The sequence below is a fragment of the Sciurus carolinensis genome, chromosome 8 (assembly GCF_902686445.1).
Source record: "Sciurus carolinensis chromosome 8, mSciCar1.2, whole genome shotgun sequence".
Lineage (NCBI taxonomy): Eukaryota > Metazoa > Chordata > Mammalia > Rodentia > Sciuridae > Sciurus > Sciurus carolinensis.
In genome coordinates, this window is record NC_062220.1 from 65,128,678 (window position 1) to 65,141,590 (window position 12,913).

The 12,913-nt window shown below is 34.1% G+C and overlaps 1 protein-coding gene across 1 annotated transcript in view; it reads right to left on the minus strand.

The window, feature by feature from the left end:
- Positions 1 to 826: 826 nt before the first annotated feature.
- Orc5 (origin recognition complex subunit 5) overlaps positions 827 to 12,913 on the minus strand; it is a 72,078-nt gene continuing 59,991 nt past the window's right edge. Inside the window, exons 13-14 of the mRNA XM_047561967.1 lie at positions 9,311 to 9,423; positions 827 to 1,603 (exon numbers count right to left, since the gene is read on the minus strand). Of these exons, the coding sequence (XP_047417923.1) occupies positions 1,558 to 1,603; positions 9,311 to 9,423 (159 nt within the window). The 3' untranslated portion in view covers positions 827 to 1,557. The remainder of the gene's footprint in view (positions 1,604 to 9,310; positions 9,424 to 12,913) is intronic.

Here is a 12,913-nt window from a genome sequence, read left to right on the forward strand (position 1 = left end):
AAGGAAATATTCTGGGCAGGAAACAGGTAACCAGCAGTGAAGAGGTGAAATGGGAGTCACTTTGGGGAAACTTTGCCTTCTTTCTGTCCTTATCTCCAGTTTTCTTCGTGATACCCTCCCCCACTCTCAGAGTTTTTCTCTCAAAATTCAGATTAGTCCATGACAGACTGCACAGCAAACATGTGTCTGCACAGCAAAACAGGAGGGATGAGAACTGCCCCAGGTGGCACTGCTTTTCCTTGAGTCAGTTACAAACATTGCTTGCTACTTTGATGACATACAGATGTCACCATGCAGGAAACCTAAGCCTGAATCACTACTACGGATGATCCTGGTTTCTCCAACATTACCATTTTCTGTGGAAAAAGAGACTCTGAGTGAGGATGCACTTATTCACTAGTAGCAGATGCCACTCATTGGTTGAAAAGTATTCCCTTGTTGCCTTACATAAGGAGATGCACTTATTCACTAGTTTGGATGCCACTCTGGCTGAAATGTATTCCCTTGCTATATTACATAAGGAGGCAAGAAAAAATTCTTTTCCTCTTCTCTCTACTCATTACCTGTAAGTAAAAGTGGGTAGAAACTGCTTTTTCCTTTTAAACAGACAGTGTCAGACAAGCACTACATAAAAAGGCTTCTATCAAGGAACACCATGAGAATTTTTCTTCCAAAAAGAAATGAAAGAATGCCACTGAAATTTAAACTAGACTTTATAATTGAGCACTTTCTATCAGTTTAAAACAATTTTCAAGAATTCAAATGCTAAAATTCTTCAAAAATATGAACAGATAAGCAAATCAGAACCAAGGTTCACAACTGATAAAACATTACAAAAAATTCCTGTGAAACTCTTAAAGGCCAACGATTAAAAAGGAAGAAGAAAAAAAGAAGAAAACCATATGCTGATAAAATGATAGGTTGAGTGACCAGATAAACATTATACAAGTAGAGTGAAGTTACTAAGTAGGCTTATAAACGAAAAGCTGCTCTATGTCTGACCAAACTACCTTGATGTTTGAGAGTTTTGGGGTGAAAAGAGAATACAAGCTTGGATTTTACAAATATCTTGTATTTATTATATTTTGTAACTATGATCTTTTAAAACAGTGGCCTTAGGAAATCTGCTTTGGCAAGCAACTGCAGAGGCTCCTGTGGAGAGGAAGTGAAAAGACTGGGCATATAAACAAGGGCTGCTGGCACATTCAAAGCGCAGGGGATAGTTCACAGAGCAAAACGTAGCCCTAAGTAAATGGGTTTCAGGCAATTTCAGTGTTAAGATAACATCATTAAGAGTAGAACAGATTGTGCTCAAACCCTGCTGTTTATAATTAACACGTTGCTTCCAAATACTCCGGGGTCCCTGGTAAATAGTCTTCTGCTCACATTCACCCAGACCAATCAGAATATTTTCATCAGATTCCATGCTGGGCCAGCACCTGTTTGGACAAATCCAATAGAGCCAAAGAACTCCTTTCCCTGGCCAGCTAAGTAGTTGGATGAACACAGCTTGGCTTAGTCATTGTCACAGTGTCCATATGGCTTTGAAGTTTGTTTTCACAAGAAATCATACAAGTATTTTATTATGTCAAAGTTCACCGTCCTATAAACAAAAACAGATAACATGTTAGCATCCTTACCTCTGGACTGCTCAGTTTTGTATGATTCTGGGAAGCACACGCAAAATAATTCACAATTAATGCTAAATAATATTAAAGTGCTATCAAATGCACCATGATAGCATGGACACTAGCTTTTTAAAATAATGCTAAGAACACAGTTCTTTAAAAAGTTGTTTTCTCGTTTTCCCATAAAGTTTACTTTTAAAAAAAACAAAAAACAAAGTTAGAGCTATTCAATATTCTGTATTTCAATTATACTACATACAGAAAGTAGATTTCATTTGAAAGCTATTTGCTTTTTGTCTAATAATCAGAATAAAGTAATTAGAGATGCAAAAGTATTTAAATCTTCTTTGCTTCTAAACATTGTTTATCTTCCAAACACCTGTTTTATCATTACATAAATGCAGAGCTCATCTGTCCTCATTTGTAGTATTCATTCTTTTCAGTCTTTTAGCAGTGGCTGACCTGTAAGCGTATTGTAACTAAATCTGTATGATCCAAGAATACGATTCAACAGACGATGTGGATGTATATTTTTATACTCTGATGGCAGGCAGAATAAAATAGCAGACAGAGACATATAATTATTTTCCTTTCTTCAAACTCATTTTTCACTATAAATATTCAGACTGGAGGTTTATTATTTGAATAAATGGTCAAAATAATTAGATATAATGATCTAGCAATAAGTATAAAATTAAAGCCTTAAATATTCAATTCTGCAAAAATAATCATCCATGTGAGAACAGCCTTTTAAAGATTCACTAATTGCATGCTCTTATTTATTAGACCATCACCAATTAATGTTTTTGCCTATCATTTTGTAATACACTTTCTAAAAAAGTTTCTAAGCAAATGACTGACATATCAAATATTTTTAAAAAAAACTGGACAGGGAACTACAGATACTGCTTATAAAAATACATTTAAAAATAGCTCAAAAGAGATTCTAGGGCTGCTGTGTACCTAATATTGTACTGAAAATTACCTTAATTGTTTCAGTATAACAGTACCTCTCTGAAGAATACTAAACCTTTCCAAATGGCATAAAAATGCTGCCAAAACAATCCTGCTATCAGGATTGTAGTGATAATACAACTAAAATAGTTAAATTAAAAAAAAAAAAAACTTTATCTCATGCAGAAAGACAGAAAAGGTATGGTTATTAAATGATAATGCTACTATATTTCTGTGTATTTTTCTTTCATTCAACTCTTAAATTCCCAAATTTACAGGCAATAAGGTACTGATAAAAATAATTTTTAGAAATAATGAGACCGGTTGAAAAGATCCTTTTTAAGAGAATCCAGAAAGGAAACAAATACAGTAGGTTACTTTTAATTATTGACAAAAAAGGGAAGTGGAATTTGTACATCTCTGAAAGCACATCTGTCATTAATTACTTGAGGTATGATGGTTACAAACCTAAAGTGACAAAGTAAAAAAGTAAAATGAACTTAATGTTTGTTTTATTGGTGATTTTTTTTTTTTTAACTTGGGTGAAAACAAAAAGTTTAGAAAAAACTAAGATGAAACTACTTAAATTCCAATACTAAAGGAACTCCTCCATTAATTCAATAGAATATTGCATAGCTATACAAAATAATCAATATGAGGCCATGCATACAATATTAAGATGAAAAGGAGAACAGAGAATTGCAACTATGTTGTGATAGCTATACAGAAACATTTGTCCAATGAACCAGTATGAGGAGAAGATATAAACAAATGAAAATACTCCAATTCATTTGTGGTAGGATTCTTTTATTTTTTCAGTAATCTATTTGTATTTACTATAGCATAGTTTGTGCAATACTTTTCTTTAATAGAATGAAAGAACTAATTTAAAATCCTAAGCAACTTAAATGTGTTCTTTTATAAAAACTTTACTATATTCCATTTCTTTACTTTGTTACTGTGAAGTCTTCAACTAAATCAAATCAAACAGTAAAACTTTTAGACTTAAAAACTAAATGAATCAGGAAGTGAATATGTAAGATCATTCCTTTACAATAACTCTCTTCATCATTCCCGTTGCCCTCAATATAAATAGGTGACTTGCCAATTGATACCCACATATATTCTTCTAAAACAAGCCAGAATCTGATGGGAAAAACACAAGGACAGCATCAAAAATTGCCAGACATTACAAAGGTAACTTTGTGCTAATCAACTTTTTAAAAAGTTTGCACTTATAAGAAAAGTGCATACATTTGCATTTACTTTCTCTGACTTTTCATGCCTTGAGACGTGTATTAGATTCACATAAATACTATTTGAAGATTTTGGATAACTACATAGTACAGGAAATTCTGTCTCCCATGGAACACAAATCAAGTGTTATTTAATATAAGTTGGAAAGAAACAGGATAAACACAAATAATGTTAGCAGCAATTTTCTGAGGAGTAATTCTTAGATCAGAATTTAGAGTAATAAGTTAACTATATAACAAATTTAAGAATTTAATTTTGTCTGTATCCTTTCATTTCATTTGGTCAATTCTTTTACTCTGCATTGAAATTTTTTTTTTCTTCATAGGGACACTATTTTATTTCCTTTTACTTTTATGGGCAATTGAGTTTAGATCCTTTTTAAAAATTTATTTCTTCTGATGACTTCCAATTCTACTATTTTAAATTGCAACTTTAAGTTATCTTGCAGTGTCTTCCTATTGACTATAGAGAAAAAAAACAACTGTAAACTTATAACTTCCATCCACCATGAGATCATTCCAAGGATAATATTTAATAACTTTTCAGTCATTTGTCATCTGTCTTCTCCCCTATTCTATCTCTACACTGTGTTCCCTCTCTAGAACCAGATTTCTACTGTTGCTGTGTTCAAACTTTCCCATAGTTCATTGGTCAACAAAGTTGTCCATGTCATCTTCAATGAATTATTTCCCCCTTTCTGGGTTTAAATGAAACTTTGCTCTCCTTGAAGAACTTTCAAATGAAGGTTTAATTTTCTATTGTAACCCAGACAGTTCTGTCAGGTGGGAATGGTATCCTTGTGCAAAAACCTCTGCTCTTCTCAGATCCAGACCATACCATTCACTATCTACTACCCACCTTGCCATCATCTCTTAGTCACTGAACAATTCAGCATTCAGTTCAGTTTTCTATCCACCCTAAGACCTATAGCAGCTTAGCAACTTTATTGCACATTTGCTTTCTCATCTCCAATGACTTTTTACTCACATGATTATAGTCAGAAATGTTCCTTCTCTAAAAACATAAATTCGGACATTCCACCTCCAACCCCAATTTTGTTCCATTTAAGCTCTCTGTAACATCTTGGGACAATCAGTTCACAAACCTTTTCACTTTTCCTGACCTACAAATACTAAATATTTATGTGCCAGACATTGAACTATCAGCCCCTGACTGATTTACTTCCTTCCTGCCTAGCTTAGACTCCATGCTTCATCACTTCAAGTGCTCACTTGCTAGCATCCACTGAACTCACCTGGCAAAACCCCAATACTATGTGATTTCAATTATAATTCTTTGCTGTCCTAGTATCTAGCATATGGAATGCTGTTGGAAAAGATCACAAGTCTCACAGATTGGTGCCACTGTAAATTCAAGGTCAAGAACTTCAACCCTCTCAGCAAGCTGCTTTCCTTGTCAGCATTTTCTTTCATTTCCCATGGTAGCTATTTCAAACATTACATATTTCTCTCAAACCGCTACTAGTTCTGCCTTTAGTCATACTTTTGCCTCTACCGTCACAGAGAAAATAGAAGCCATCAGAACAGAACCACAACTTTTTGCTACCAAACCTTCAAACTCAGCTCCATTCACACCTACCTTTTTCTCTTGTTATAAACACAAGAGGATTCCCCTGTGTCATCCTGGACTCTTTCAACTCATGTTCCAAATCCCATACTTAGATAACATTTCAAAGACATTGTGCTTTAAGTTAATCTCTTCCTACTTTGTATCATTAAATCTCTGCCTCTATGGTTTTCCCTAACAACTTTTAAATATGCTCAAATCTTTAAAAAAAATAAAGTCCTAGAATATAGGCTCATGAGGATAGTATATAGCTATACTTGTTGATGTATCTTCCCAAAGTCTAGCACAGTGTTGTGTTTATAATGGGCAGTGTTGTGTTTATAAAAGTTAAATGAATTAAGGATTGAAAAGCATTATATGTAGTAGCTGCATTTACTTTCTGATAAATGCTACTTAAATGTACTATAATCTGACTTCTATCCTATCATACCACTAAAAGTATTCCTGCTAAAATTACAAATGATTGCTTTATCATTCTATCTTGGCAGCAACTGACTTTTATTATTCTCTTCCCATATGTTTTCCTAGTTTTCTTGTATATACAACTTTATATATAACTGTATTATCTACTCAAGCTCATATTATGAATACTTTCCTTTTTTTTTTAATCCTTCAAAAGTAGAATTTTCAACAACTATATAGTGTTTTTTTCCATAAAGCTATGTAAGGGATTACTGACTGATTCCCTTATTTTAGACATTTAGGTTATATCTTGTGATCTAATAATTTGTTTTCTGCCACACATGTCTGGAAGTAGGCCTAACTACCTCTTCTTTGATACCTACCCTTGATTCTCCATAAAACCTCAATTTGGAATTAGACTGTTTTGTTAGTTCTCTTCCTGCTGCCCCCTAAAACAGGCCCATATGATTTCCTTTCATCTGAAGGTAAGTACAGGAAAACATGCAATATTTTTTTTATTTAGCACATACATTTAAAGCATCACAATGCTTTAAATTAGGTTTGAGCATAAGGCAGTGAGAGAGAGAAAAAAAAATAAGGCAGTGAGAGACACAAATACAGTCTGTGCTCTGAGTTTCATGGACTTATTTTACAGAAAGAAAGATGAATTCTAGTTATTCAATTATTTAATTAAAACAAAATGGGACCTTCCTAATTGTGTGTGTCTGGGCCAGAAGGGGAATGGTCATATGTTTCAGAAGTTTTCTTTAAGAAACACATTTAAACTGAAATCTAAAAGTCATGTAGCAATTAGCTAGATGAAGGAGAGAAGCTGGAAAATGTGCATATGCAAAGATGGGAAGCAAACTGGTGAATATGAAAAACTGAAAAAGGCAAAGTGGTTAAATTAAATTTCTCCAAGAGGAGAAAGCATGTGTCAGATATGGCAGACACAAGGGCCACAGCTTTTGCATCTTATTGGCTATTTTAAAGATTCTGGGAATCTTTAAATCTATGGGAAACTACAGAAAACTTTTAAGCAGGAAAGTGACATATTTTTGTAAGTTCATTCTGGTTATAGTGTTGACAGTAAGTTATAAAAAGATGAAAGTAGACAAAAGATCAATTAGGAAGCTACTAGAGAACAGATGATGATGGCTTGGTCTAGAGTGGTAAAGTACAAATGATAAAAAGTGAATGAATGTGCAACATGTGGGAGGCCTGGATAGATGCAACAGGACTAATGATTGATCCTGGAAGCATAGGAGGGGGAAATGTCAAGATAATTCCCAAGTGTCAGGCCTGCACAACAGTGGACTACAGTGCTAATCACAGATTGAGGAAGCACTGGAGGATAGTGAAAGATCTTTCCTTTTTTATTGGTATTGGAAGCACAGGTTAGAATTTCTAAGTACCTTTTTTGGAAATGTATTGATAGAGCTGGGACATGTTCAATAAAGGTAAAATATTTTATAAAAGAGGTCTAGCCTTTAACAATAGGGGAGTTATTAATATATAGATGGTTGAAGTCATGGGTGTAGCTAAAATTGCCTAGGAAAAAAGTATTGTATGAGAAAAGAGCCCAGGCTCAAGCCTCAAGGAACAGAGCTCTATTTGAAGGTCAGGTGGAGAGGATAAAATGGCAAATAAATGAACCTTAGGAAAAACAGTCAAAGAATGAACAGGAAAACCACAATATTGTGGAATCAGGGGATCTAAGAGAAGAGAGTTTTAAGAAAAAGAGTGGTCAACAGTGTTAGGTACTACTGAAAGTACAAACAGCCTGAGATGAACATATGTTCAAGAGAAATGGGGTGTATGGAATTTTGAGCACAGGTGGAAGAATTCATATTAAGATAGGAAAAAGGAAAAAGAAGTGGGAAGTGGGCATCATCACTTGGTAGTAGATGGACTCTCAACTAAAGGTTTCAATTTTTTTTCCCATTAAACAGTGAAGGCTGAACAGAGCAAATATAGACATTAGGATTTCTGATTTGAAGAGTCAAAAATCTTGTAGAAGTAAAGAAGTCTGTGAACCACATGCTTTATTCTTTAATACATAAGCTGAAAAGGCTGGAGGTTGGTAGAAGATAATCAAAATAATGAAATGGAAACAGATAATGAAATGGAAACAGACTGCAAGTCTTAAAGAAGTTGAAGGCAGTAACATTCTGGAAGTGGCAACAAGAAGGAAGATTGTCACCAAAATGATCTCTAAGCTCGAAGGATTTGTGTTTGGGAAAATAAAAAGCAGCCATGAGTTGACTAAGGTGACCTTGAACTTGCAATCCTGCCTCAGCCTCTCAAGTAGCTGGGATTATTGGTATACAACCTGTTCTGGCAGTATCACAGAATTTTTAATTCAGAAGGGACATCAGGGAAGAGGATGTCAACCTGTGGATTTCAGAGCCACAGTAAGTTGTAAAATTCACTGGAAGAACTCCATGAATCCAGACCCAGGTCAAGCACTGTTTTTAGGCTTAACAAATAATGTCTCTTGCCTACATATTTTGAATTCTGAATACATGTGAATACTTTGGTGATTAATTTTAAAGTGACACTAAAAGGGAATCCAGCTATCTATTCAAAGAGGTTGAGAACACTGTTTTATTGACTGTCATGTTCAACCTCCAAGTCTACATATACATTACTTCTTCTACTACAGTCCTGACAGATCATTGTCCAGTGGTGACCAAGAAATGAAATCACATTTACATAAATGGCCTGAACATTTTCCATACAGTGAGTATGTACCTCTTTGTTAGGAAACTTTTTACATTTTTAGACAGCTCTCATTTTCACAAAGTTACTTTTCCTCCCTAAACTTCTAATGCTCTAGAATTACTCAGATCACCCATTTAACACATGACAGCCTTGGAAACACTTGAGACAGTTAATATGTTCTTCCTAAGGCTTCCATCAGAGAGGTGAAACAGTTCCTCATTTTACCACTCTCTTCTTCATGTCCCTTCAACATGTACCCATTTGTCAATGCTCCTCTTAAAACTCTAAAGGCAGCTCAACACTCAAGATTTGATGTGCCTGTGGCAACACAGAATTATATCCTTTGAATAACATACCATATTGCTATTAGTGATATCTAAGTCAGGATTTTAAATGCTATGTGGTCAAATAAAATATTTAGGACTTAAGTTAGGTTTCTCCCATCTTGTTTCTGTACATCTGAGTTTTTTTTTGTAGTCAACAATCCATTAAATCTCACCTTGTTATGACTATTATTCTGGGCTGAGGTCTTTCAGAATCTTAATATTTGCCATCTAATACATTAGCTACTGCTTCTATATTTATGTCATTGGTAAGTTTAATGAGAGTTATCATTCTACAGTGGAGCTTGTTCATTCTTGGAACTTAAATGATCTTTTCTTGTTTAAATGACTAATGACATTATATTAGGAAGAACATTAACTTTTATATTTAATATAATTCAGGATATTTTACATTAATGATTATTTTAGTCTTACCTTGCAACAGCTCTGATGAAGTCTAGTGAAACTGTGCATTTGTATTTTGGTCCTTCAAGTTGATCATCGTGGCCAACCAGGGTTAACAGCTGAAGGGTCACTAGAGAGGTAATCTAAAAACAAGATAACTTTTTATAAGAAAATGCTTTAATGAGATTACATCATGTCCTTTTCTGAAACATTTTATAATACCTTTGATAAAGACATGTAACTAAACCCACAAAAGTATCTGAAAAGAATATGACTACTCTGAAATTTATATGCACAAACTTGTACATGTTTAAAGTCCCAGTGTTAAAATAAGAGTTGTTAAAAAAAAAAAAAAAAGGAGTCATAATTTAACCTCTGATACAAACTAAGTTACCCCTTAAGAATTCCATTAAACACAGTTTTGTTTCATTAACGACTAAGATGCACAATTGTTAAATCTTTAAAAGTTACAAATAAGTCACATTCCTTCTCTACATAAGCCTTTTATGGAGTTCCTATCTAAATATCTCAGAATATCAAATCTATACTAACTTGGTAATCAAACAAAATATGGATTTGGGAGTCAGGGAAACACTAGAATGATTAATAATGGCAAAAGCAAAAGTGTATTTTGATAGGTCAAAACCAAAGTATGAAATAACTTCACATTCATAAAATGCTCTGAAATCTAAGAAAGCAAGTTAGTCCAAGAGTTGAAACTCTGAATAGCCCAATCTTATCTTTGTCTTTTCTAGGCCAGCAGGAAAAAGAATCAGCAATGACAAGAAAAAATCTGGAGAGTCGATAACTTGTAACTCTCTAGGACAATATAAAAGATAAGAGTTTTATTTATTTACTTATTTAGGTACTGGGGACCAAACCTAGGGATGCTTTACCACTGAGCTGTATGTATCCCCAATCCTTTTAATATTTTGAGATGCTATCTGGCTAAGTTGCCCAGATTGGCCTTGAATTGCAATTCTCTTGCCTCTCCAAAGAAGCTGGGGTTACAGGTATGCACCATCATGACTGGCAAGAGATAAGAGTTCAAAGTTGAAATAACTAATCATATGTCATAGGAGTTAAAGTGCTCAATTTGTGACTAATTTTTTTCCTTGCAGTACTGAGGAATGAACCCAGGGCTTCTTACATGATAAGCAAACACTCTACCACTGAGCTACACTCTAGCCCTAATTTGTGTATTAATGCTTTGCAGATAAGTAAATGTTCTATGAATAATACAAACAATAACAACAGTAGTGCTTTGCTTGATTTTAAGTTCTATAGATACATAATCTCATTAAGTCTTCATGAACCTATTGAGGGGATATTATATACTCATTTTATAGATGAGCTATGGAGATGTTATATAACTTTCTCTGATCCTAGAACTAGTGGGTACTTCAGAAAAAATTCAAACCTAGAACCCATGCTCACCCTACACTTTAATGAATTCCACTACATCTCCCATTATGATTTTAAAGGAAAACTGTCATTTAGTGTTTGGTCAGCTGTCATTATTTATTAACAAATTAAAGGGCAAACAGATGGTAGATATCAGTACTTTATAAAGAAAATACTAGAGTCAACAAATGTACAGCAATATTTTAATTAGAAAAATGGTCCATACTAATACATCAAAATGTGGAGCTCTGCAATCAAAATGTTGATTTTAATTTCTAATTCAATATCACCAATCAGGTTATACCTTGAAACATTTTTTATAAGTGCTTTAGGTGTTGAAAAAAGTGTATCTTTTACCACTATGGGGTGCTCTGTTCTATGTGTCTATTAGATCAAGCTTGTTATTTATGTTGTTCAAATCTTACATACACGATTTAAAAAAAAAACCTACTTGATCCATCAAAACTGAGATATTAAAATTCTCCCACTATGATAAGGGGGAGGAGTCTCTTTTCTTGTAGTTCTGTTAGTTTTGCTTTGTTTTTTTGAAACTATGTTATCAAGAGCATAAAGATTTTCAATTATTATACTTGTAGAACAGTGAAACTCTTTCACTATATGATCCTTTTCTTCTTTAGTAATGGGTTTGCCTTGCAGTGTAAACTTCCTCATACTGATACAGCTATATCAGCATTCTTTTACATGCTATTCCTGTTTTCTATGTTACTGCTTGTGATTTTACTTTTGAGTTTTATGTTTTCTTAACAGTTTATTTATTGAGGTTCAGGGGCTTGAACCCAGATACTTGTACATGGTAGACAAGTGTTCTACTACTGACCTCATCCCCATCCCATTTTCTTAACTTTGGATAATTTGCATGCAAACAGCATGCAGGGTGTTTCAGTCGGACCTTTCAGTTAAGTCATATACTGCATTTGATTTTATTAGGCATAATGATTTTCTAAAATTTTATTTCTATCATTATGTCAACGTTTCTCTTTACTATGTGTTCTTTTCATTCCTTGGTTGGCTTTTATTGTACTGAATTATATATTCTCATTCCATTGTTTTTACTCTAGTACTCTGGAAATTGATATACACTCCATCTAAATTCCAATTTCCATTTTGATTTTCTTCTTAGTTCTCAAACTATTTGAGAAATCTTTCTTAATTTCTAACTTAAGGAGTTTTTCTAGTTTTTTTTTTTGGCAGGGGGTGGGGTATTTGCAGAATGCAGTGTGAATACTAGTTATCCTTTGAAATTTGTGGAGGCAGTTGGGGAAAAGGCTGTACAGGGACGTGGGTATCACTGTGACAGAGAGTGAAAGTGACCACAGTGGCTACCCTGTCAGCCTCTTCTGCTCACCAGGTGTCTGCCCCCTGTTTGGAGAGAATGTTACCAACTGATGGCGACTGAGCACAAAACATGCCTACCATCTGGGATGACTCATCTGGGCAAATGATGTGGGATGTGACAAGTTTTCTCTCATACATATATGTACATAATATCCTCCATTCTGCCTCTTGCCTGAAAAGCCTAAAATGTTTGGGGTGAGGGTGGAGGGGTTTAACATCTGTATGGAATGTGACAGGCATTTTTTTTCTTGTCATTCTGTAATAATATAGTATAACAATTATCTATATAGAATTTACATTGTATTAGGTATTGTAAGTAATCTAGCAATGATTCAAAGTATCCAGAAGGATATGTATAGGTTATATGCAAATACTGTACCATTTTATATAGAGAAATTTGAGCAACCAAGGATTTTGGTATCCACAGGGCTCCTGAAATCAATCCCCTGCTGATAATGGGGGATCGTCATACTAATTAAAAAGAAAAACAGTGAAGGTATACTAATATCAGACGAAAGAGACTTTTAAAAAAAATTTAAAGAAAGGTTGACTTAATAATGAAAATATTCAGGTCCTTGAGATCTTTACTACAAAGGTATGAGACATAACAGCATGGGCAGCCAAGAATAAAAGGGTCCTCAGGGGAGGGTAAATAGTGCTATAAGCCAAGATAAGACAAGCTATATCCTTCCCAGATTAGAAACAGGTAGAAATCCATGATGAGAACAGGTCTGAAATTTTAATGAATGGGAAGATAGAAAAGAGTTAACATGGGATCTTTATGGCAAACTACGTTAACTTCAATCCTTTCTATTTTTCCTGTAAGGATTCATTTGCTATAATAGGTTAGTAATAGTCATTTGAAAATCATCA